The sequence below is a fragment of the Prunus persica genome, chromosome G4 (assembly GCF_000346465.2).
Source record: "Prunus persica cultivar Lovell chromosome G4, Prunus_persica_NCBIv2, whole genome shotgun sequence".
NCBI lineage: Eukaryota > Viridiplantae > Streptophyta > Magnoliopsida > Rosales > Rosaceae > Prunus > Prunus persica.
This window is the reverse complement of record NC_034012.1, coordinates 19,827,445-19,854,839: the sequence shown is the minus strand read 5'-3', so window position 1 is coordinate 19,854,839 and position 27,395 is coordinate 19,827,445. Positions and strand designations below refer to the sequence as shown.

Below are 27,395 nucleotides of genomic sequence, written 5' to 3'. Positions count from 1 at the left end.
CCCTTTTTGTTTCTTGAAAAGAATCTTGTTTAGATCTATTTTTGCTTTAAAGTTATTTTGTTTTTACTTTCAAAGCCGTGTCCGGTTATTGCATCAAGAATAAATAAAAAGCAGTAAAATGCTTTGAAAGCTTATATAAAAATGGCCACCTTCGCGGCAAATTATTCGAACAATAAAAAGAAAGAAGAAACTAAAATCCTAGTTTCCTAAGAGTCTCCTGCAGGTTCGCCTTCTTGACAGAAAGCTCTTTCTGGAGCAGCACCCCCTGATGAATTGAAGCCTCTGCAATTTCCAAGGCTGGCCTGGAAGCTGCAACCATACTTTGCACAAGAAAAGTAGCCTTGGTCTTAGAACTCAGTCCAGCCCCAAGCCTGCCCTGCACCTCCCTGCATTCTGCCAGTTGTTTCTGGAGCTCTTCAATCTGCTTCTCCAGCTTGTCCGCAGTAGCCCTGGCTTCCTTGTATCCGGCCACCATCTGATCCAGTTCTGCTTTCTGCTTTGCAAAATCAGCCAGGTTGGCTTCATGAGTGGCCTTGCAGAATTCAGAAGTCTTGAAAGTAGGCCTAAGATCCTCATAGCGATCATGCAGGTTGAGCACATCTCTGGCCAAGCTTAGGCCTATCTCAAGAATAGGCTTTGGAGCCATGTTCTGTCTGTGAAGCAGGTCCAGGTCCTTCATCAGCTGATTTAAGGCTTCATTGTCTTGATCAAACTCCAGCTCATTGGACTGCCAGATTTTCAACCTCTCAATGGCCTCCTCCACTGCCCTAGATTTTGCCTTGCCTGGAGGAGAGCTGAGTTTCTCCAGTCTGTCCAATTGGGCATCCAGATCCATGGCTTCAAACTCTTCGAGTTCTGGATCAGCAAAAGAAGCCGTGGCAGATGATCCTGGAAGGGAATGAATGGGCATCTGCAAGAAGAAAGCATAAGTTAAGACCAGGCAGAAAGTGGAAAATAAAGGCCCAAAAGTTACGAAAACTTACAGCAACAATGGGAGGCTTCAGGGGACTGGTCACCGCTGCCAGGACGCCAACAGCTTTAGGCACTTCTACCTGAAAAGGCTACAACAGTTAAAAATAAAGATCAGGGCAGAATTGCAGGAAAATATGGACAGATAAGAAAGAAAGTTACCACAACCACAGGGGCAGCGGCGGTCCTCCGGAACTACAACAGACAGTTCTGCCTGATCCACAGGCTCTGATGCAGACCACTCCGCCTGATCCTCAGCCGCTGGAACGGCAGTAGAGTGCTCTGCCTCGGCATCCTCAAATAAGGCCAGTTCTGAGCTAGTCAGCTCAGCCCTTAGACCCCCTTGTTGCTTCTGCGCCAAGGCAATGCTCTCTGCAATCACCTCAGCAGGGATCTCCTCCTACAAAACAGGGGTCAGAACAGAAGAAATGGGGCAAGAAGGAAATTGATGCAAATCACAGAAATAAAACTCACCTCCCCTTCCACCACTGCCGTTTTTTTCTGAGGCGTTTCTTCCAGCTCTTCCAGTTCTTTTTCCTGCTCCACCTCCTCAAAAGCCTCTCGCAGCTCTTCATCCTTCCCAGAGGTAGTGGTGGGAACTGCTGCCGTTTCTTCCGCGGCGACATACTCCTCCTCACTCCTCTTTTTAAGTTTTTTCAACTTGGTAGGAGGAGGGGAAGGACTTCCAGCTGCACATAACAAAAAGCAGTATTAGGGAAAAGAAGGCAAGATAGAATAAATTTAAAGGGAATGGTTGGAACATCACGAGCTTACCTGAAATACCAGGCCGCGTGGTATTGTCCGAAGGAGGGGCAGGTCCTTTTCTTTTTCTTCTGCCAGAAAGAGCGGCCTCGGTAGGTGTTTGTTCTGCCTGGACCTCATCTCCTTCATCTGCAGAGGGGAGCTCCAAGTCCCCGGCAGCAATAACAGAAGAGACTGCACCAAGGCGTTAGACATTAGAAACCAATCCAGCAGGAAAAGACAGGAGAGAATTAAAAAAAAAAGACTTACCAATCACTTCTCCAGCATGAACAGACTGCCCACCTACGCTGGTCAAAGAAGGATCTGATACAGGCAGAATAGACATTAGAAATCGATCATCAAGACAGAATGAATCCCAGACAGAATCAGAAATCTACCTTCTATGATTTGTGCGTTGATATCTTTGATAGTCTGGATCATGTGCGTCTTGGCATCCCCATCCGCAAATATGGCCCAGTTCTCCCAACCATCAAAAAGCACCTTGAGGGCAGTAACTGAAGCAGGCAGATCCTGGAATTTGGCTTTCCACCATGCGTCGAAATCGGCAAACTGCAGGAATTCAGCTCCCACGAGGGATAGAGGGCATCCGTGCTGTTGTTGATTTTGTTCACTGCACACCGGGCATCCTTGTGCACCTCCAGATCATCTGCATCCCTCCAAGAAGAGGCCCGGTTACAACTCCGATATGATTTCAGCGGAATAAGCCGGGGACAACCAAGCTGCCTTGCGCAGAAGTTGGGATGGTAGACTTCTGCCCCCAGATGATAGTTTGGAGGTTTGCCCCCACCATGGGGTAGATCTCTGGGCAGAGTAATGCTCAGAAATTTCCTCCTGAAGTCTGTTCTGGCAGCTTCATCTTCTGGTTCCTTCTCAAACAACCGAAATCCGGTCTGGAACCAAGGATAGGTCCTTCTGATCACCACTTGCCACTGAGCTGCCGACCTTTTTGTACAATGCCTGAAGAGCATCAAATACTCCTCAATAGAACGCTTGGGCACTTCTGCCGACATCAAAGGAAAAGCCAGGACTTGGTCTTCAGGCAGAACTACGTCTGGGAACCTTAGTTCTGGAAAATAAACCTGCAGCCAGATCTGGATCATCCAGAATGCGCCAGGGGCTGACAGGTTCAGTGGATTCTCCAGGGTGGCAGTGTGCAGATTCTTGAAAAGGTGAGCCAGAACTGTAGGCCCAAGCCCCACATCAGTATGATTGTGAAGTGCTTCTGCCAAGTGTCTGTACTCTAGCAGAACTGCAGAAGACCGATTGGGGAGAACGAACCGATTCAGCCAATACAGAAGGAACAACATGTGTTGCTGATCCTTGTCCTTCTCAGCACTGAATTTCTTCAGATAGTTGGAGAAAGAGCAGTTCTGGTTGATCACGGCTGGAGGGATAGTAAAAGGAGTGGCCACTTTCTCTTGATTCCTTCGCCTGTGATAATCTCCAACGGCATCAACAGGCCTACCATGGGGCCTGAACCCAAAGATCTGGGCCATATCCAGCAAAGTTGGCGCCATAGGACCCACACGGAAATCAAATGTATTGCTGGCAGAATTCCAGAAGCATAAAGCAGCGGCAAGCAGATTCTCATCTCTGTTAATCGACTGCTTGGACAGAAAAATGGCATCATAAATCCCAGCTCTCCTCCAGTGACCCCCATATCTCGGGAGAAGTCTATCAATCTAGTCTGCCCATTTGACCGGACTGTTCCTCACCTCGCTGGACGGGAAGGACCGGCTCAAATTCTTGCTGACCCAAGAATAAGAAGCCAGGGCAGAAGAGCTCTCAAAACACAAAGGAGCCTCGGCATCCTTTTTTAGCAATTCTGCCATCTCGGCTGGAATAGGACCAAACCAGTGAGGCCCTAACACCAGGATGTTCTCGAACAAATGAAGGACATTCTCGTCCAGATTCTTTTGGGCAAAGGGATGAAGCTTGCTCCTGATTTCTATCGCGTGAGCATCAATCCCGCTCCCAGTGATATAATCAGGAAGAACTGGAGCGGAAGAAGACTGAGCGCGGGACCTTGGGGAAGACATTTCTGATTCAGGGGAAGAAGCAGAAGAAAGGGAGGTCTGAAGAAAACTATGGAAATCTCGAAGAAAAGCTCGCAGGAACAAGAGTCGGAAGGTTTAGGGTTTCTTTTCAGAAGCTATGAATTTGAATTTCTTTTAAAGAGGGGCTCGAAAACGTGGGAAGAAGAAGATGGGACGGCACCTGATGATTATTAGCTAGTAACTAGCTAATAACTAGCCGTTTTCCCACGAACTCTAGTTCGTAGCAGGCAAACGTGGCAGACGTGGGTGAAAACACGGAAAAAACTGGCGCGCGAATTAAATGGCAAAACATTAAGTCTGAAACCGTTCCAAAACGATTCAGACTTAGGGGGCATTGTTTGGGCCCAAATTCGGCACCCCCAAGTCCAAAAGACAGGCCCATGATAAAATTGCCTGCCCAGCCCAAAGACTTGAGAAAAACAAAAATAGGATCCAGACAGATTGGGCTTCACACCAAAAATGTTGAAAACAAAGCCTCAGCCCAAAGAAAGCCCAAATGTGGAAACTTTCGAAATGGGCTTCAAAAGATCAGCCCGTAATTTTTGTTAGGTTCAAAGCCCAAGGGATCAAAGACACACCCACGTGATTGCCTCAAACTTTGAAAAAGTCAGCAATTCCAACTAAAGTTTAAAATGTGAGAGGGACGTCTATGAAACACTGCCAATTGAAGATCAAAAACCCATCTGTGTTCGAGATTTTGCTCCAGATCAATACACCATCTCCCAAAAAATTCACGGATCACGCTTTCTAAATTAGAACGGGAAACAGGGAACCATTCAGAAAATACAAAAGAAAAAGAGCCAAACCGCCATAAAAAGCCCACACAGACGGTGGCGTCGGTTGAATTAGAAAGCTGCCACCCAGGAAACCAGGGAAGGGACTGCTTTAGGAGGTGACTGCTCAGAACCTATCTGCCTTGATTGATAAGAAACCCTTCTTACTTTACATTATAAGAGATCTTTTTGCCGCCCATTATTTAGGATTAAAAATTACCTCCTTAGGAGGGTCTCTTATAAAAACGAAAGTAGGCAAAGAAACAAAGGACACTCAATTCATCAATCAATCAAAAAAAACAAACAAGAAAACAATCAAAAGCTCACTTGGATCCCAAGGGAAAAACAGCTTTAGATCAGAATTCCAAAGTTCAGACTTAGAAAATAAGTCTTCTGAAAACGAGATCCCTCTCGTTACAAATTTGGTTCAGCAAAAGCCAAGACAAACATAGTTTGAGTTTTCGCAAATATGAAAACCTCAACAAATTTTACAGCACAGTTCCAGCTTGCTAAATTCTCGAGAATAGCCACTTCTGTCCCTTCAAACTGAATAAGCTGCAGTTCTGCCCGCTCAAAAGTCTCCCAAGGCTTGAAGTAGATTGAAGCTCTGCCAAAATTGAACTTTGGTATCGATTTACAGCTGAAGCCAAGCAGCTAAAGTTGTTGACAGCACAGTCCAGCACAGACATACCCAGTCCAGCCCGGATCAGAAGTTTCTACCCAGGCAGAAATGGAATTCCAGCCATCTTTCTGTCTTTCTATAGTTGATTTCTCCCTTCTTAATTTTGTAAAAGGCAGTTCTGCCTGAAACAGTCCATTTTATTATTATCTATTCTGGCCAGAACAACCATTTGATACTGAGATAAATTATGAAAGTCCTCACCAGTCTGAGGCAAGAAAAGAACTTACTTGGGAGATATTCCTCACCCAAATTCACAATCATTTGTTTTAGAAGTCAGTAACTTGAGGCGCAAGTTATCTACTCTAAAAATAAGTCTGCTAGAATTTACATTGCTAGCAGTGGCACGCTCACACACCAAAGAAAGCTGACTTGTCGACCAACAAGTGGTCTCCAAGCCAGTGGGGAACTTCGCCCTTCCACCTCAGGAGTAAACACGAAAACGGGTGAACAGTTACAAGGGAAACTCTGCTGGTTTTTCGATAGAAGTCAACCTTGTTATTTTATTGTGTTTTGTATAGAAGGGCAAATAGGTCATTTGTGCCCGACATTTGCCAGGTGTCGGACACGCACAGGGTCTGACTCGGATTCCAAAGCGGAATTTGGATCGGGTCCTGTCACAAGATGTGAAATTATTTTTGCCCATTTCTTGCAATGGTTGTTTTATTGTTTGCAAGAGCCCTTTGAGCCCTTTGTGGCACTATGTATCTTGTATTGCCTTTCATTAATGAAATTGTTGTGGCCATAAATAATAAATAAAAAACTGAAAACTGAAAATAGAAATTGTCATCAAATGGCCTGGTACTTCTACAAAACAAACAAACAAAAATCAACAAAATTGTTAAATTTTTAGCCGTTTGGCCATTAATTGAAGGTGTCAAACGAGCCGTGTCGACTTTTTTAGTGTCGGACCAGGCCCGTGAATTTATGAAAATCATCAATCCTGGAGGGAGCCGGACCACTAAACGGGTCGAGATAGGCCCATGCCAAATTTGACTTATGTATATACTAACAAGATTTATTATTTGTTGAAAAAAGAAGCAAATAACTTTATTTAAAGTACCTTCAAATATAAAATGACTAGTGATAATTCTATTGCCGTTGGGCCTAATTACTTCGTCTCGGCTCGCCCAAAGATACGGGCATTGCAGTGTCAGACCTTACTTAAGCGGGCCGTGCTTGGATTGGCCCAGTCTATTTGACACATGGACGAGCCCACGTTGTGGGCTGTATGGGGCGTAGCCCATACAAATTTTTTTATTATTTTCAATACTCATGTAAATTGTTTTGGTAAAAAAAAAATAAAAATAAAAAACCCATCTTACCTGTTTGTTTTAGACAAGATTTTGTTGATCTATTCTTTAGTTCCTTTTCTCTGTAACAAGTATTGCAAATATGTATCCTATATGGTTTATTACATCATCTAATGCTGAAATTGATGTCAGCTTACGAGTGAATATGAAGTTGATGGTTGACATTGTACCTTATGCCTCTGTTTGAATTTTTTTTGAATTCATATCTTACATATCGGTGTTGTTTATAGGTTTATTTTGGGTAGGAAACACATTTTGGAACTCATTATATTGTAGGACTATAAGTTTTTAACAGCCCTAAGTCAAATTTTCTGTTCTTAGTAGGTTTGTACAAAAGGTTTTTTTTTTTTTTTCTTGGTTAAGAACGTACGTAAGGTAAATTTAACCCACTCTATTTTCAAATACTTGATTTGTCCCTGACACTAGTACATGAAGTCCCTAGCCCTGATGGGATAGTGGGGCCAAAGCCTTTCTTATTTCGGTTCGACCAGTTGGGAGTTAGGGTTTTCGACCATCATGGTCTCACCCTGGATTGAGAAGGGTACTGATGAGTACCAATGCTAACACCTTGATTTCAAACTTTCAGCTAATTACAATTATATGATTGAATCTGCTTAAATTTTCTAATGCTGATATGAAGCTTAGTGTATAAGGTTAATATGAAGCTTAAACTTTCAAACTTTGACACCTGTACCATTAATATTATAATTTTAAACCCAGTGATAATTCTGGTTGGAAACTTAAGTTAGTAAACTTCAGAATATGTTGAAAAAGTATATGCAGTTTCTCAATTCTTGCCTTATTCGTTTTTGGAGGCCGATCAAATGATATTCCAACTATTGTTGTCAAGTAATATTTGAGTCTGATTGTGGACAACTTGTTGCGTGATAATTTTCCATTTTCTCATCACTGTAAATGCAGCATGCTGGCTTGGCTTATGTGCGCGTCGCTTTCGGGATCAAAGTTTTTATGAGAACAGATGGGCAGCAATTGTAACACATGCAGAGAAAAAAATTATAACCATCATAACCATACTGACTTCACACAAAATAATGGCCTGTCAAGACAGACTGTCCTTGATATTGCTCAGGCTGAGGAGTCGAGTGCTGATTTCCATTTACAAGAAGTTGTTGCTGCAGCTGCATTTCATGGTGCAGTACGATGTCATTGAGCATCTGAAAATGTTGCCAGATTTTCTGTTTTTCCCCTTGGAGTGGCATAGGTGGACCCTGTTTACCACGAAAGGGAAAGGTCACTGGTCCACTCAAGCCATTGCTGTTGGTGAAGCGATTGGCTTTTGAATGAGATGAGAAATTAATGGAGCTACTGAGCCCATTCCCTTTTGTTGAAGATGACATCTGATATCCATCCAACCAGCTGTAATCATCCATCAGTAGATTCTCACTCATTGAGTCGGAGCAATAAATCGATTCATTCACATTTTAAGGAGGAACAGGGCTAAAACCAGGTGGTGGACCAAGGTGCCTAACAGGTCGACTTACTGGATTCTTTCGAATACATGTGGGCACGTTTGATGATGTCTTTACAGTCAAACCGTCAGCAATTGCTCCAGAACATGATATAGCATCAACCTTAAATGGCAACATAGCTTCTGGGGCTTTTGTGTGGCTGTAGACCATACCACTCGTACTACCATTTACTGATGTGGATATGATGATCATCCTATCAATAGACTCCCAATCTCAACTATCCTTCCAACTATAATCCCATGGTCTAGCTAAGACTTGATTAATTACAGTCAAAGCCAACCACAAAATTGTAATTGTATTCTGTGAAATAGAAACTATAATACTTTTGATATTTAGATCAAACTTCTAATAACTACAAATGTTTCCTCACTATAATAATCAACACAGAGTATATTCCGTTAGACCCATTCCATTGAACCAGACATTACATTAGATAATAGATAGTAGATTTGGTGTGTTGAGGGTGAATCACAAACTCACAGTGAAACTATGAAAGAAATCCTTACATCCTTCTCCAGAAAATAGAAAACTAAGAACTTCTACCCATGCGTGCATGTTAGCCAGGCTATCATAAATCCAAGATGGTTAGATACTTGTGAATTTCATTATTATTGGCCTTCCAAACACTTGTAGAGCCCAAGCAATTCAACGTTGTACATACATTAGAGATTAATTTGTACAACTGATTAATTTAACATTTCCATCCTCTATTTATCATATAGGAAATTTGGAAGAGGAGGGTGAGGGTGCAGGTGTTCTAGATGAGGTTCTTCGTAGAAGATTGGGAGCCAGGTGTAACATTACATTCAGGTTGAAGCAATGAGGGCGGCAGGGGACACAATCAAATGGAGCTCAATGCACACTGTTCCTGCTCTCCTCATAAGTCATAGCTCCGGCAAGTCAAACTACACAAGTCAATGCATTGTATTAGTTGGGATTGGATTGGGTGAGGTTACGTTCAGTTTAGGTACCAAATTCAATTCACACACTAAACTAATGAAATGAAATATATCACTAGTGTATGGATTGGTTCGAACCCAACCAACATCAATTTTGTGACCAACATCAATTCAGTAACCAACCAATTTTGTTCAAATAAATACTTAAATCATGCAGAACATGCCACAATGAAACTCCTTTGTAGCTCTATAACCCTTACTCACACAGCACCACTCACTTAACACCAAAAGAACCTGTATATTTGTTTTCTTTTTTTCTTTTTTCTTTCTTTACCTAGCTAGAACTGTTTGTCCTCTTCTATACTTTCTATTCTTTACAATATATTACATAGACCCTTAATTGCACACGAAATATACAACCATAGGATGCAGCATGGGTAATCAGGAACAGGACAAGGTTACAGAAACTTATAAATCTTGTAATCAGACAAAGAAATCGAACTTTAATATTTGTGGACGTAAAATGTATTGTTTAAGAATTATGTGCCTTCGGATGTTTCTTTTAAGGGTGCTATTTGTAAAATAGTAGATTTAGCTCCATTTCCTCTCCTGTCATTTTCGTTGTATTATTTCGTATATTATCTTTCTCATCAGAGAACTCCAAACCATGTAACTTTATTGTCTTGAATTAATATGAGCACCAATAAGAGGTTCAAGATTTCCATCCAAAACAGACATTAGGTCAGGCAGTTGGATGCCAGTTTTTACATCCTTCACCAGTTTGTGTGGATGATACATGCACGTTCAAGTCTCTTTCTGCCACAGATTGACAATGTCATCTTTCTTGATATCACTTTTGGAAAAGATAGTATACCAACATAATTATCAATTTTAGGATTAAGTTATATCTTACATGTCATAAGACAAGTGAATAGAAATATGTATAATGGTTTAGATAGTCATGTCATATTGAATTCTAAATGAAAAAATGATGCTGGTGTTGGTGTTTCTTTTGAATTGTTCAAACAGCTAGTAGATAGAAAAGTACTCAAATGACAGGGACAGAGAAGGATGAAGGCCCTCAAGCTGAATTCTAGATTTGGACATCAAGGATTCAAGGTTAGCCTCAACTGATGATGTCTGCCAAATTATTCGTAAGCTTTCTACAAACTTTATCTAGTCTTAAAGTCAATCAAAGCATATTCTTTCAACAACTGAGAGAAGGTTAGCCTCAACTGATGATGTCTACTACTAACTGACAACATATTGTCTAGAGGTCTGCAGCACTGAATCTGTAAGGTTGAGAAAAAAGTGGTTTATTGTGTCATAAGGCCCTAGCCTCTAGTTTGCAGTTCCCAGTGCGACCTAATATAATGCAACAATGAACAGACCAAGGTAAACCAAATGCATGAGCATTAGATATAAGAGTAGCGTTGACTATTGATTGAGTAATTGCAGGATTTATTTTGTTTACTAAATTCTAACTTTGTGCCTCCTGGGAGGAATATGCTAAAAGTGCACTTTCTTGAGTACCAGAGTCGGAAAAGAACTTAATGATTGCAATACTGAGAACCGGGTTTAGGGTCAGAACAGAAAGAAAGTTTTACCAAATGCAAAGCAGATCCACTTTGCGAACTTATAATGTTGTGAACACCTGTCTCTCCCGAAAGATAGCCATAAGCAAACTCAGATTCAATAGTTGCTGACTTGATGCCACCATATGTGGAAGAACACTTCTCAATGACCCTCCCTTTATAACCTAGCTTTTTGGCCCATTTGGTATACGTGCTCAGTAATTGTTTTACCCATACCTGAATTACAGAAATTTCCAAAATCAAGTCAGAGATAAATAGAAATGTGTATATAGAGGATGGGGGAAGGGGATGAGGAGAGAGAGAGAGTATAGATTGCATGTAAGTCTGTCAATCTCAGAGGAATCTTGTTTCTAAGATTGGGCGATTTGACAGATTTAGAAAAGAAATGAGTCTTCTATAAAATTAACTTATCTCTCACTACTATGTTGTGGATTCCAATCAGTCTTACTCGCACGCCAACAAATCCAGTGATCCTAAATACATTAACTCTACCAATGAAGTTTGACTGTGATTACACAATCAACCTTGATATAACTGGCAATCTCCCACGTGAAATATTTTTTTTGCTATTTTGGTTTAACTAAACACATAAGTAAGTTCAGTTTTTTTATATATAATAAGCTTGAGGATTAGGCAAGATTAGCTCCTCAGTGAATGCCATAGGATGCAAGCATCCACCCTCGATCCCAGAGGAGAGATGACCAACACTTCGAGGAGCCCCCCACCAACAAATAGGTAGTCATATAAAAATGTGTTAACAACATTATATTTGTCTTTTCAATTTATACTGGAAGATAAAAGCTTCCTCATTACAAAAGGAGTGTTAATGTAATGGTACTTTTTGGAAAGCATAATGTGTGGACACAAAGGGAGTCCCCCTTCTATCATAGTACCAATTAAAGATTTGAGGAATACGTTCAGCATATAATTAGTAAAGAAGATCACTTCATAAAGGCTTGTAACTTACATAATTATTACTGACTACAAATTCAAAACCTATGAGATCATAAAATGTAACAGATTTTTGCACTAGCAATGACAGCAGCAGCACAGAGAGAGGGAGAGAGAGATTGACTACTAACCCTGAACAAAGAGCAGTACAAAAATTCAAAGTTGTTCCCACTTTCCCCGTGACAACATGTGTGCTTGTGCTTCCATCAGAAATAATAGCACCACCAAGGTCCTCAATTACCTGTATATAAAACAAATATAAAAATCAACAAAACTCAAAATAATTATATGCAGTGGACGGGAAAATAATTAAATTTCATTCCAAAATATTGGACACTAAAACTGAAAAATGATTATCAGTAATGAAATGCATTAAAATGATCAAAAACAAAAAAATCAGTACAGCCTCATTTATATAACCAACAAACTCATCTTTTCTGGCACATTATATTAGTTTGGAGGATAGGAGATCTTATTCTTTTAGGAATGATCTCCAAGCTGAGCCCATGATCAGGTCATGCATAGGAACCACTGAGCAAGGAGGAAAGGATAACAGTATTGTATCACCTCTAAGATATTAATTGGTCCCCTTACTAATGTCAAAATAAAATAAATATCTACCAGGTCCCTTTCTAGAATTACAGCCTAGTCTCTATGTCCCATGGAGCACTTTCATCATCTCGTATATTACCAAAACTTGAAAAACTAAAATCTGAAAGCATGAATGCAAGATGTTCAATCAATACCAATAAATTTAGAGGGAGGGGAAGATGGAGAAGAAAAATAAAATTGTACCCAATACTTTCAGGCGAAAAGACTTATATATGGGGCTGGCACGATCAACCTTTAAGCCCATTTCCTCGTAAATTTGAGCTGCAACACGATAAAAGAAAAGAGTATAATTCACTATGGGCTGGCTTAGCAGAAAGTAATGTAAATCTTTTACAAGATGTTACATAAGAGTGCCTTGCATTACCTGATCTAGAAAACCATCATTGGGGCAAACAAACTCACAGCTTTGCCTTGGGGATCCTAGTGCTTCTGTAGGATTGCATAAGAGGAAGATAAAGACTAAAGCAGTTAAGCATTTGAAACCCACTCTGCCTTCTCTTAAATTCATACATTTCGAAGGGTGATGATTGTGGCCACTCCAACTATCACCTCCCACACTTCTCTACTCTCTCACACGAGGACCGTATGATTTTGGCACTCCTCTTTGTGTGAGAGAGTAAAGGAGTGTGGGAGGTGACATTTGGAGTATCAAAATCATCTCCCACTTTTAAAGTCATACAAGCTTGTGAAACTAATTTTTATCTGAACTGAAGAAACAAAAGCAGCTATTTGGATTCCAAAAATATAACAGCAACTCGCGATACTTAAAACAAGCAATGATTTGTTCACACCTTGTTGTGATAAATGTTCTGTTCTCATCAGATATGCTGTAATGATAGCTGCACTGCAACAAACCCTTTAAACTTGACAATTCAGAAAACTGAAAAAGCTATCAGAATGTAAGCCTGTTCCGAATAATTTCGACTGAAAATCATAAACTGAGAAAGCGATATGTACCGTCTCGAAACACCAGCAAAGCAATGCACCAAAACAGCACACACGTCCATATCTCTTAGCCTCGAACCATGGGCGATTGGACTTGGGTTCGATGGCACCGGAAAGGTGTGGTTCACAAAGAATAGCAGAGAAACAATCGGATGAAAGAGCCCAAACCTCATCTTCCGTTCCATTGGGGCAACTGATTGCACTGAATCGCTAGTGTTTGGTGCTGGGGCAAAGGAGTTTTGTGGCTGAGAAAGGTAGGGGTCAACTTGAAGCGATTGCTAAGTGGAATAACGATAGGTGGAGTTAGGTTTTTCATACTGGGAAATGTTGGTTTCGGGGTTCCAATAATACAGCACCGACCGGACACTGCCCGTTTGACACTTCCAGTGGGTAAGGAATAGTTTGATTACAAAAACTCCGACATCGGGGGAACAAATGACAATACAAAGGTTTATAAGGACTTACATTGTTTACATTGCAAAGCATAGTGGTGCGGGCTTGTAGCTAAGGCTTTAGGGAAGGATTTTAAAGAGTTTCCATGACCTTCAACTTCAAGGAGATGTGGGGATATTGCTCTCATTCATTTCCTTTCAAGCTTTGTCTTTACGTTTGTTGAAGTAGGTATGGAATTAAAATCTCTAATTGGAATGACCATTTGGTCTAGGGGTGGGCATCGAGATCGGAAAACTGTAACACTGAATCGGACTGGATAGAAAAAACTGGAAAAAAAAACCGGTTGATTAAAAAAGTCAACAAACTGACATCGAACCGGTTCTGGTTCTGATTTCACACCTTACAAAACTAGACCAAACTGGACGAGATAGGTTGCGTATATTTTTATTTTTTTTACAAAATTGTTTAAATCCAATACTACATTTTTAATCTCATAACTAATATTTCCCCAAACCCAACTTCAAAACATCTTTCTTTTTTATGCCCAATCTCTCTCTTTACATGAAATTGGATCATTTGTGAATTTTCAAGCCCAGAAAAATAAAAAATTTGTTGGAATTTGTATAAAATAAAATTAATTTGAAAAAATAAAATAATCCGGTCAAAACCGGTTCAAATCGAACTGCCAATTTCATAAGTTTTTTTTTTATACTAAAACTAGTGTTGTGAGTTTTAGATACCTGCAAAACAAAGGTTAATCCAAACACAAATTATACTCATAAGTGCACAACATCAATCGTAATTTAGCAAGGCAAGCATGAGGTCATTCCCACAAAGATTGATTTCTTAACTTCGAAGTAATTAAACCTAATTTAACTTAACAAACACTTAGACAAATTAAAATGAAATTTAAACACATAACTTACGCACATAAACACAAATGGAATTTTTGAACAATTGATTTGAAGGCAAATAAGAAAACAACTAATTTTACACACAAACAAAGGACAATAGAACTAGTTTTCAGCAAGATTTGACTGCACTAGGACAATGAATCCACTCCTAATACTCTTCTCTAATCTCTTATTCCCTTCCTCTTCGTTACTCAAATTATATTGTTGACTAATTCCCTTTAGTGTGAATTATCTATGATATTTAGGCTAACTCACATACCCTAACATGCAATTCGACTATGGTATTTAGTCAAATATGATCATGCAAGAATTCATTAAGTCTAATGGAATCTAGTATAAGCCATGCAACTCCCTAGGAATATGATATTTACCCTAAGTGAATCACAATTTTTAATCACGAGAAGCTGGTCTCAAACTCTGTATGGTATTTAAGCAAGTTTGCATCGAATAACTCAATCAAAACCCTAGATGGTAGCTAAGCATCCAAGTAATCAATCAAAGATAAAACAGTGATTAAAAATCCAATTCAATAGAGCCACGAAAAGATAAATTAGAATAAGAAAACTAGATAATCATATTAGGGTATCATCACGCCCTAGCAAGAAAGTGTTTAGTTACACATAGTTATGAGTAACATCAAAAGAAAAGACATGGAAAAAGAATAGAACCCAAAAAAACTGAAGATATTGCACTTTAGGGTTGATTTTCTTCTCCTCAAAGCGTAACCCCTTTCTATGAAATTTTCCACCTCCTTATATCACGTCTTAGGGTCCTAAAAGTTCTCTAAAAATAAACTAGGACGTCCCAATCCCTAAAGAATAGGTAAAGACATCAAACTAGGGAAGTCTTGACTCAGAATCCTTCTTTTACTGGGAAAGCAGATCAGTTTCTTTGCACGCATGTCTGGGGTCGCTCCTCCTTCAGTATAATTCAGGAAAAATATGTAAATTGTAGATCTTTGTCTTATCTTTCCAGCCATATATCGCACGCCTTGAGAAAAAATCAGGAAAGTCTTCAAATAATCATTCTTCCACAGCAGCACAGTTTTGACCGGATTGCACCTTATGTTGACTTAATTTCAAAGACTACTCTCATTGGCTATTCCGAAAATTCTAGAAAAAATTCCACAATCATCTTCAAGATCTTAGCTTTCATCTCCAACTGGTCTTATACCAAAACTCCAATAAAAAGTCGTATTTTAGTTGAAAATCAATTAACTGCTCTGAAAAGCTGAAAATTGAGAATATAAAGTAATAAGTCCTTTTTAAATTCAATTCTCCTATAAAAATTAAGTATAAAGAGTACATAAATGTGCAAATTTATGTACTTATCAACTAGATCAAACCAGACCGATTAAATAGTTCCGATTTCAATTTTAGTTTGAGGTGGAAACCGAACCGAACCTGACCGCGCCCACCCCTAATTTGGTCTAAAAAATTATTGCTTATGAAACTTTTACTTACTATAACAAAGAAAAGAGTCGAATTTGAAAATCTCTTTTTAAAAATTGGAATTTTTTTTTTTTCACTCTACTAAATACTCGGTATAGGACGTTTGTCCTTTATTAATGGACGAATTTTTTTTTTATCAATAATGTATCAATAACATGCTGATACATTTTGTTATTGATCAACACCGTATTTACAAAAGATGAATGTATTAATAATAATCTCATATCTGCCGTCATCTAACTTGCAGTTCAATGATCAGAATCTCTTTTTGTTAGTGACACTTTTGGTTAAAAAAAGAGACTTCAAAAATCGAGTACTCATTGATTATCATCATCATTTCAATTTTATGAACCATATTGTGTTTATTTTCACACTTTCCATGGCCAAACGATTACCGATTGGCTAATAGTTTGCAAAGATTATCCTTAAAATATCACTTTGAAATTAAATAATTTCGGTCATTGGGTCATAAGGCTAGATGACCCGGTGAGGATGTTTATATGATCAAAGGATCATTCATACAAACAAAAAAAACAAAAAAAATGACTTGCTCCCCTTCCCATGTGCATATTATAATTCCTTTCGCTCCATGTGGATATGACTAATCGTGTGATGAGAAAGAGACGTGTATGCAAATATGTAAACGACTGGGTATGCAATTCTATCAACCACATTATCATATTAGGGTTAATCGTTCTCGTGGTCCTTTAATTTCACTTTCGTTAGGACAAATGGTCCTTTCGTCAATTTTGTTAACTTTTCTATTAAATGTATGGGCAAAATGATATTTTTTAATCAAAATTGATTAAAATATGAATAAAAAATTAAAATTAAACTCTCCCTTTTCCCTTCTATCCCGATTTTTACTTCCCCCAAAATTTATTTATTTTTGGTTTTTTATGGTATTTTCTTTTATTGTTATTTTAAAGATATAATTTTTTATTCATTTTTTTTTGTTTTAATATAAAAATACAATTTTGCCCCTACATTTAACAAAAAAAATTGACAAAAGTAATGGTGGGACTAGTTGTGCAAACGAAACTGAAGTTAAAGGACCACGAGAACCATTTTGGAAATTGAGGTACTCACATGCAAATCAGGACTAAGTTCAGGAGCTAATAAAACGATTAACCCTATCATATTATATTAGGTGAGAAAAAGATATTTTGCCTACTTTAATGCCTACTCAGGAAATCGCTTATGTTGGAAGGCAAATCAGGGTTCAAGGGACCTAACGTTGCAAGTTCTTATATTACCTCAAAGGAACCAACCCATAATCAAAGTCCCCCACAGTAAGTACATTGTAAGATAAGACTAAAGATGGCAAGGAAGCCAACTCTGCAATTTACGACAGCGATAAGGCATTGCAGACAGCAACGAAAATGAAAAAGTTGCTCTGTTTATACAAACAGGAGCGAAAAAATCCTTCAAATTTATACAGGCAGAAGAAAAGCAAGAAAACTTAAAACTTGAATATGTTTTTAACATTCAACAATGCATATCGTTCACATACATTATTTTAATTATATGAAGTTCTAGTAAACCCCGACTTCATAAAGGGTAGAATATATCGCTCGCCACCATACTAAGATAAATAAAAGCATTTTTTTTGTTTGTTCAAATCTCAAATTGGGACACCATGACCATTCACCACACTAGTAGTAGTAGTACTCACGACATGACTTACTCTTAATCTTCACAGTGAAATATTTTATACCTACCACCCACATCCCATTTCAGATACATAGTATGATTTCCTTCCACATTCCCAATAATCTGTGTAACTCAGAGCCCTCCGAAGCTTGTCGCGCAAGAAACCTCAACTAGAATTACATACTAAACCACCTCCCAGCTGATGATTACCAGTATCCACAGCAATATATGCTTCAACAGTTCAGAAGAAGAGCGAGTACACCAATTTTATTCCACCAATTGCTGGAGGCATAAAAGCCTCAAAACCAAACAGATGATCTTATTAACACGTTCTCTATCCACCCCCCATGTAACCAGACAAGGCACTTACTTCTTATGAACTTCGCAGCACGAAACATGTATCCATATTTCTCATCCTCCGAGCTGGAGAGCTTTCGCAAAATCTGTATTCAAGGTAAAAATAAAATAACCATTAACCCACCCATAACAAACAAATAAAAAACCCACCACTACCTCCAGAATATCCTGGTGAACTGAATGATTGGCTTGTTGATTTAAGACATGCAGATTCATTACTTCTGCTGGAAAAGTAATTAAAGAGGTTTATGCTTCTAAAGGTTATACACAACCATATATAGTTAGAATATATGATAAAAAGTTCCTGGTCGAGTGCTTAGAAAGTCTAGTGCAAATCCCAATGTTGATCTTTTGCTTAGAAAGAAGAGGTTATCAACAACCATTCCTTAAGGTCACAAATTTCACAGATTTAGGCTATACATGATTTCGGGAATGGAGAAGATTGTGACTATAATACTTCAAAAATAATTTTTTTTAAATTCATAGAAAGGATCTCCTAGCATATTATAAGCTAATTCCAAGAGACACTGGAGATCTATAGTCATGGATTTCTTAATTAATGTTACTGTAGATACTAGAAAGCAACCTAACTATTAATTATCGAACTCACTTTCACCAACAGAATATGTGACCATAAACCAGCATGCAAAACAGAACGGACGAACATAACTTCACACAAATACGCACCTGTGTAGTTGTAACTGCCAGCAAGAAGCCAAGGCCACCAATGCTCCAACAGAAAATTAACATTGACAAAGCTTCAAATTTGGAGTTTGAATTCGGTAGCAAAAGGCAATGCGGACATTCACCAGGATCATCCTCAAGAACCTTAACAACAATAAGGGAAAAATCTACATAAAGAACAGAAGGGCAGCAATTGTAACAGATGCAGAGAAAAAACAAATTCTCACCATCATAACCATACTGACTTCACACAAAATAACGGCCTGTCCAGACAGACTGTCCTTGATATTGCTCAGGCTGAGGAGTCAAGTGCTGATTTCCATTTACAAGTTGTTGTTGCTGCAGCTGCATTTCATGGTGTAGTTTGAGCTCATCGAGCATCTGAAAATCTTGCCAGCTTTTCTGTTTTTCGCCTTGGAGTTGCATAGGTGGACCCAGTTTACCAGGAAAGGGAAAGTTCACTGGCCCATTCAAGCCATTGCTGTTAATGAAGCGATTGGGATTTGAATGAGATGAGATATTAATGGAGCTATTGAGCCCATTTCCTTTTGTTGAAGATGGCATCTGATATCCATCCAACCAGCTGTAATCGTCCATCAGTAGATTCTCACTCATTGAGTCGGAGCCATAAATCGATTCATTCACATTTTTAGGAGGAACAGGGCTAAAACCAGGTGGTGGACCAAGATGCCTAACAGGTCGACTTACTGGATTCTTTCGGATACCTGTGGGCAGGTTAGATGATGTCTTTACAGTCAAACCGTCAGCAATTGCTCCAGAAGATGACATAGCATCAACCTTAAACGGCAACATAGCTTCTGGAGCTTTTGTGTGGCTGTAGACCATACCACTAGTACTACCATTCACTGGCTGCTGGAATGGAACTGAAACTGCCACAGGCTCAGATGCAAGTACATACCCATTCCCCATAAATCCCATACTCTTTAAGCCGTGAGCAAGAGACATTTCTTCCTCTGTTGACAACTTCAAAGCATGTGATTGAGTTGGTTGCAAATTCTGGGGGATGCTATTAGCAACTGATACAGGAAGTTGTGAACTAGCACCAAAACCAGCTTCCATTGACAGCTTGGAAGCATGTGACTGAATTGATTGCAAATGTTGGGGTATACCATTACCAAGAGATACAGGTATTTGTGAACCAGCACTAAAAGCGGTTTGATGGCGAAGATTATCAAAAGGGGCAGTGACATAAGTGCCATTAACTTTAAGATCACCTGGAGAAGCATTTTTACCAGGCACCAGGCCCTCATAGGCTGCCCAAGTAGTGTTTACCACATCAGGCCGCTTCTCAGCCACTATTGGCTTAAAAACTATTACTTCATCTTCCTCATCCCCTTCCATGGTTAACTCAGGCTTTGGATATGCAACTCCCAACTTCATTGTATTCTCTGCTTGATTTTCTTGCAGATTATCATTTTCAGTAGCCATGCCCATATAGGAGGTAGGAACAAAATCATTTTGCACTGGAGGCTCAAAACCAATGACAAATTTCTTTGCCTTCGAATCAAAATATACTGCTTTCTGGTCAACCTTAATCACATTTGCAAGAGCCTTGCCTGCCGCCACAATCCGTTTAACACGGGCCCCTTTTTCCTTGTGGCCGTCACTTCCAAAAGAATGCTTCCTTGAGAAGTCCAATATAGTTTGCGCTGGAAGAAGTGGAATGAATCCTCTCAACTCAAAATCCTCCCACAAAGCAAGACGGTTCTCAGTTTCCCCTTCTTCATATCTGCTCATATTATTAAAGCAAGTCTCATCTTCATCATCATCTATGGACACCGGCCCTGTTGACGAGATACTATTCAGGAAGGAGATGCAAACCATCCAGAACTTTGATCTAACTTTAGTCTGTTTTTCATCTGCATCGCTTCCAGCTGCAACATCCGGGCAACATGCTAACCATTCTACAAACACCAGAATGCCCGGTAACAGGAAACTTGAAGAAGGATCACACAACTGGACGCATCTCTCTAAGATGTGCCCCATCAACTCAAAGACAGCAGTAAATGCATTCTGCAGTACGACAGCACGTTGTACAATTTCAGCATATGTCTGACCTTCACTTTCCTTCTTCACATTGTGAACTGTGAATATCAATATGGAGACAAGTCTAACAATGAAAAGTCCATTCTCAACAGAATCTGCACCGAAATTCTGCAACTCCTCTGCTCCAGAAGACAGGAGCTCACATAAACCACTGCTTACCACAGAGAGAACTTCTACAAATGTCTCCAGGCTACACAAAACAGTCATAATTAGGAGGTAATCTTCCAAACACCAAAAAAAAAGGGAAGGGAGAGACAGAGGGAGGTCCCAAGTAATAAGAAACAATTCCATATCGATATACTTCAGAAAAAAATTACCTAGTACGTGTGAAAAGAATCCCATTTAGACGGACAAACCGTATGCAAAAAGCCTTATAAGTTTCCTGAGTACTGGATGCTTTTTCCTTAACAAGGCTCACTTCTGTATTGTTATCTTTAGATGCAGGTATTGCTTCCGCTTTCCCTCTACCTTTGCTTGTCAATCGTGCAGGCAACTCTTTGACTGCAGAAGCATTAGTATTCCCAGGCAGTTGAGAATAACTCTGACGATTCTACACCAGAAAAAAAAAAGATATATACATAAACAACAACACATACAGTATTTCAGGCAATAAAATAGGGAACCCAGGTTAGGAAATTAAAAGATGTTACACTGGATAAAGGCTTTAATGCTTAAACATCAGCAAATTAATTGGTAAACAGTCCCATGTTCTTTTACGTGATATTAATTTCAAGACAGTTACACTTGAAAGAAGCATATATCTGACAAATTACTTCTTAAGTTTTAAGCTTCAAGCCAAAAGGTGGTAGCGCTCACATTTTCCTAATCCCTCCCAACACCTTATATCAGGGTTTGACTACCTCAAAACCACCTCCTTCTTAAAGAGGGGGAGGTAGCACTACCCTACCATTCATAACATAGAAGTGGTTGATATGACAACTAAAGTCACCCTGACGAAATAAGACAAACTACCCTAACATTTGTAACATCAAAGGACCAAAGGTCACTTCAAGTCCAGAGCTGCATAATCAATTATACTCAAACACCAGTGCTTGCTAAGTTGGCAAGGGTCAACACCGCAAGAAGCATGGGTCCTAAGTATGACCAAAAGTTTCGCAAAGCTATACAATTCTTAATGAACAAAAATTAGAACTAATGCTTGAGAAGCCAAGAGAAAAACCATTAGACCTCTAATTATGGCCTAATATTTTGAGAGAAGAATTATTATTGGAAAGGGTAAATGATTGGCAATTCCTAAAAAATGTCAATATAAGAGCACAGGAAGCAATTACAACATTTCCATAGGTCACGCTAAGAACACAATACCTTCTCAAATGCAACAATCAAGTTATCCCTTGCAGTTGAAAAGGGACTATCCACCGCCAGGCTACGAAAATATCGATAAACAGCCACCAACTCATCCCCCGAATAGGATGCCAAAATAGCAAGCTGAAAAAGGAGGATGATTTGTCAGAGTGAATGGTCAAAATCATCATAAACAGACACATCCAGAGAAAAATATATGAAGAAAAATATCAAAACAAATACCTGATGATGGGGATTCCCACTTGATGGCCAGAGAGATGCAGCTTGCAAGTAGTAACTTGAGGCTGCAGCATACTCACGAGTTTTGGAGTCCCCCTCCCCATACAATCCTTTGTAGCGTGCAAGATCACCCAAGTAGATCAAACATCGGTGGCACGATATCAGGCCTTTCTTCATTTCAGTAGATTTCTTTCCATCCTTGTCCATAACAATTTTATTTTCAGAATCCTCAGAGAAATACCCGAGAGGGAGCCCATACTTTGCTCTGATCTTCACTATCAAATCATGATAAAATCCAGTTGCCTCTGAAAGGAATGTTTTAAACTGCAATCTTATTTTTGTAATCCGATCAGGCCGAGCAGGGCCCTTCACAGCCTGAGATGAGTTTGAACCTGCAGAAGCCGTAGCAGCACTAAAGTGTGCTCTCAATTCCTCAATACGCTTGTAATGCAGCTGCCACAAAGCATACTCAATATTGTGCTGCTCAGAAAAAGCATGATCCTCGAGAATTATTGCTTCATAATTCTCCCGTATCTGTTGCCAGGCATTGGGATCTGAGGGAATTCGAGCTTGAGCAGACCTCCTACGCCTATTCTCCAATTCAATAACCTGCAAAGTAAAAATATGAACGTAAAATGACAGGAAACTATGGAGCATGATTGCACATAAAATACAGACGGCACACACGCACAAGCATGCATATACACAGATTCCTTCTGTATATCTAACAGAACCTCCATTCAACATTTGCATCAAGCACGTGGTAATTACGGGTTTAAACACATAGGCAGTTTAAAAAATAGTAATCAAGAAAAAGCATAAATTTTTTTATGAGGGAAAAGAATATACCTTGTCATAGAGGCGTTGGGCACGCTCCCTTGATGAAGGAGCTGACATTTTATCCATACGTGTAATCATCGTCCATCAAGTATGTTTGATTAATCAAAAACAGCATTAAATCTGCAGAAAATTAAAACCCCATCATCAGATGAAAAACTAATTAACCAGATATTGTTTCTCAATAAAAAAAAAAGGCAGTCAAGGAAAGGATGAAGAACATAAAATAAAACCACATCATTTGAGCAACATATTTAGTTGACAGATTTCATGCTAAACATCCACCCAGATCAATCCCTGTGAAAACCATCCATTATTACCTGCACACACACACACACACACACACAAACATATATATATATATATATATATAAATTTTATTTGACAACTTCTCAATTGTAGATATTTCAATATGTTATTGACTCTAAGAAAATCACAACATGCCATAATGGAATAGTCATGCCTTAAAATCCCAAAAGAGAAGATGAACTAAGTAGAAAACTTTGATGTATACACCCATGAATTAAGCCATAAAACAAAAAAATCAATCAATCAAGGAGAAAATAGTGGAAAGAGTCCTCAGATGGCAGTAAATTTTAGATCATTGTACAACTTACAAGGATACACCATCTAGAACAAAACAAAATTTAAAGGCATAGTGATCGGGTTCAAAAAGAATAAATCTCTACTGTAAAACCAAATATCTTACAAACCCAACAATACCATTAACAGTTTCTAAAATTCCTCTGTAACAATTCTAATCCATTCAACCAAAATGATGACTATTAAAGAGCTCAACCACATTGTCACCATGTTCCTTCTAACCATGAGAAAAGATTTCTCAGTCATAAAACTGTTGCATCTTGTCATAGCATTAGCACAGGTCACAAAACCATTCCGCATATGTATTACTCGTACAAATGGATGAAATGCTTAAGCATTCCAACTCTATTCTTAAAATTGAAGCTTAGGAATTAGGATATGAAACAATAATTGCATACAACCACCTAATATTCATCAACAATTCAGAAATAAAAACCCAAATTCCATAATGCTTTAAGCATGCAGGATATTACATGCATAAAGAAAAAAAACCCATGTTTGATTTCTGGAAGATTTTGGGAGAAAAAATAAAAACAAAACAAAACAAGAAAAAACCTAGAAAACAACGGCTTCCAAAACCAATAGCTGCGTATCACACCATTCCAATTTCTATTTCTATTTCCTCTTCCTTTCCTGAATTTACAACAAAAAAAGAATGGAGAAAGAAAAATTCCCAGATATAATAAAAGAAGCGAACAATCAATTTACAAAAAAAAACAATGAAAGTAGTACGAATAACAACAGATCCGCTAAATCAAAATAGCATACCTAACTTAGATCAAACAGCTCTACAATTTCCCCACAATAAACAAGAAAAAATTATTAAACTGAATAAAATCAAGGAAAGATAAAAGAAGGGGAAAAAACCGCACCTATGTAAACCGGATCAACGCAGAGATTTGTCGGATTAGAACATCGGATTGCGAATTTGAAATTCCAGAAAGAGAAAAGAAAGTCTTCGTGTTTAGGGTTTGGTTAGAGAGAGAAGAGGAAAGAGAAAAAGAGAGACAGAGAGAGAACGGTGTGGTTTGGTTTCTATTGGTTTTGTGGTTTTTGGGTCGAAACGAGATGAGGTAGGGAGACAATTTCTTATGTGTTTCTTTTTTCTTTTTCCGTTTACTTTTTCTATTTTTCTGTTCATTTTTTGCATTTTCTATTTATTTAGAGCTATTACCAGCTTTCGTCCAAAAAAAAAAAAGGGGCGCTATTACCAGCTTTAGTTTCAGGCGGCAAGCAAAGAGACGCCGTCGTTTTGGACCTGATAATGATATATATCCATTGGCCGTCCGTTATTTCTTTTTCTTTTTCTGGTTTGCTGACTCAAGAAATTATTTGACTACCTGTTTCTAGTTATTTTTCTTTGTTTTTATTTATTTATTTATGAGTGATATATAGGAAGAGAAATTATTTTATGGTACCATAGTACCACATGGGTGGGCATCAATTCGGGAATTGATGAAACCGGTTGAACTAAACCGTAGTTAACGATTTGATTTGGTTTTGACAAAGAAAACGGCTTAAAAACCAAATTGGACTGGCTTAAACCAAACCGAACTGTTTATGTGTATATTTATTACTTATATTATATTTTACATGAGTAATACTCTAATTAGGTAATAACTATATATTAATATTTGAATTGAGCTATATTAGTATTTGAAATTTGAAATTTTATGGTATGTTGAGCTTTAGAATGGTTTCGTACTCTAGAAAATGATTTCAGTATGGAACAAGTTGTGAATTTGTTGGTTGTAATTGGGTTAACAATATTGGAAAAATACAAATGGAAAGATAATTGGGCTTAGGACCAAACCGTCTTAAATGGATTTGGTTTGGTTTGGTTTTCTTCATGACTTTTGTCAAAATCAAACCAAACCAAACCGTTATATTTTAATTAATTTGACTATAGTTTTGAGGTAAAACCGATCTAATCCAGACCGTGCCCACCCCTAACCACATGATATCATTTGTCCATGTATTATATAATACAATGGATGACATGGTTGGTTGGTATTTCCCACTTTTAGGGTACAGTAACAATAAATATCTACTTGTTATCATGGATGAGTCATATCATGTGACCATATTACGGTACCACAGTCACGCTCTCATTTGGTAAGATAAGGTTCACCTTTTGTTTGATGCCAAGTCAAACCCCCCCCCCCCCCCCCAAAAATATCATTGGTAAAGTAAAATATTAAATGTAATGACCTCAAAAATAATATTTTGTTTTATTATTTTTGTGAAAAAATCACATTAAGTTGTGTGGTTAAAATTTTGAAGTTGACTTGGCGTGAGAATATTGGATTTAAGAGTGTTTAATCTCAATTTGGACAAAAATACTATTTTTATGAATTTTCAAAGGATGTTCAAGAAATTGAAGTGAGAAAATTATAATTTTGGACTAGAAAAATAAATCTCAATCTCACGAACGCGTGAGCGCAAACAGTTCGTGGATTGAAGTTATAACGAAGGATAAATTAAATTTCGAAGTTTTGAAATTTAATTGAAGGGCTAAACAGTGAATAGTGTACAGTGTACAATGCTATTCTCAGGTTACTATTTATAGGGGACTACTGTGCAAAAAATAAATAAAAAATCAGATAATTGCACAGCAGCACAAGACCCGAATTAGAAACCCCAACTCGAATCGCGACCTGGCTGAAGGATCCGACCCGACCCAACTTTTCCGGCAACTATAGGTGGCGATCTTGGTACTGTTGGAAACTCTTGGCAGCGCCGTTCCATTTCTAGGATCAATCAACGCTTTCAACCACCGTGTAAAGCCCAGCAACTCCGTGAAGCTTCGGCTTTGAATTCGAAACTTCGATCGTGGTTTTGATCTCCTTCCGCGTTGATTAAGGTATTTTCTCAAGTTTTAAGGTTGTTTATCTCGTCTAGTTCTTTATGGCCTTGTAGTTTTAGACTGGCAATTCTAAGCTTTTTTCATTGCTGGAATAGTACCCGAACCACCATGCGCGTGGCGGTCGTGTTGTGACTGAGTTCTGAAGATAGTTTGTAGTCTTCGTAGTCCTGAGCACTTTGGTGTGCTCGAAATTGCGAGATTCTGTTGTTTGATCAACAATCGAAGCCTCGCAAATCTGGACTATTAGATTGGAAATGATTGGACTTTTGGATTGTGTCCAATTTTATTTATGTTGCAGCTGGTGTTGTGAGGAGTCTGTAGGTATAGACGGATTGGTGATCGGACATCCCGATCTTAAGTGGCTGTGGTTCAAAGTTAAGGTGAGCGATTGCCATTTGATCGTGCGATCTAGAATGATCCGACCTTTGGATTGGGCCCAAATTGATGCATGATGACGTCGAGACTATTTAGAGGAATGGGTCCTCTGTTGTTGTTGTGGTTGTATGTTATTTTCAAGCTTGTTTATTTTGAGATAATACTCAAGTATGGAATTAACAGTTTGCTTGTCTTACGCTAGAAGAAGAATGGACCAAGGCAGAGGTTGAGGTAGAGGCCGAGGCAGAGCTAGAGGTAGGGGCGAAGAGCCCGAAGCTGTAGAGCCTACTCTTGAGATTCATGAGGAGTTTGAGGAGGAGATTTGGAAAAAAGCTCCTGCTGGTGTGCAATGTGCAAATGGATGATCGTACAGCTGATCTATTTACAGAGTTCTTGCAAGTAAGGGGGCATGGTGTTCCTCAACCACTATCGGTGCCACCCACAGATCCCTTTAGAATGTCCCTATTGATTCGTGACCTCAAGAAACTTGGAGTTAAACCTTTTGAGGGTAAAGTCAATCACATGAAAGCGGACAGGTGGATACGGAATCTTGAGAACTACTTCAAGATTTTGGGTATGACCAGTGTTGAAAAGAATAGCGCAGC

General features: G+C 38.8%; 1 protein-coding gene and 1 long non-coding RNA gene across 2 annotated transcripts; both read right to left on the bottom strand.

The window, feature by feature from the left end:
• LOC109948420 lies at positions 8,226-13,561 on the bottom strand. Its single transcript, XR_002271036.1, has 7 exons — positions 13,058-13,561; positions 12,892-12,944; positions 12,465-12,529; positions 12,284-12,361; positions 11,620-11,729; positions 10,550-10,753; positions 8,226-8,948 (listed from the first exon to the last, which is right to left on the bottom strand). It is a non-coding gene; the product is annotated as an uncharacterized LOC109948420 (long non-coding RNA).
• On the bottom strand, positions 17,221-24,862 carry LOC18780234 (protein SMG7). Its single transcript, XM_007213676.2, has 8 exons — positions 24,422-24,862; positions 22,959-23,069; positions 22,113-22,718; positions 21,891-22,013; positions 20,882-21,114; positions 18,725-20,754; positions 18,501-18,641; positions 17,221-17,899 (listed from the first exon to the last, which is right to left on the bottom strand). The coding sequence occupies exons 2-6, from the start codon at positions 23,025-23,027 to the stop codon at positions 18,744-18,746; spliced, it is 3,042 nt and encodes a 1,013-aa protein (XP_007213738.1). The 5' UTR covers positions 23,028-23,069; positions 24,422-24,862; the 3' UTR covers positions 17,221-17,899; positions 18,501-18,641; positions 18,725-18,743.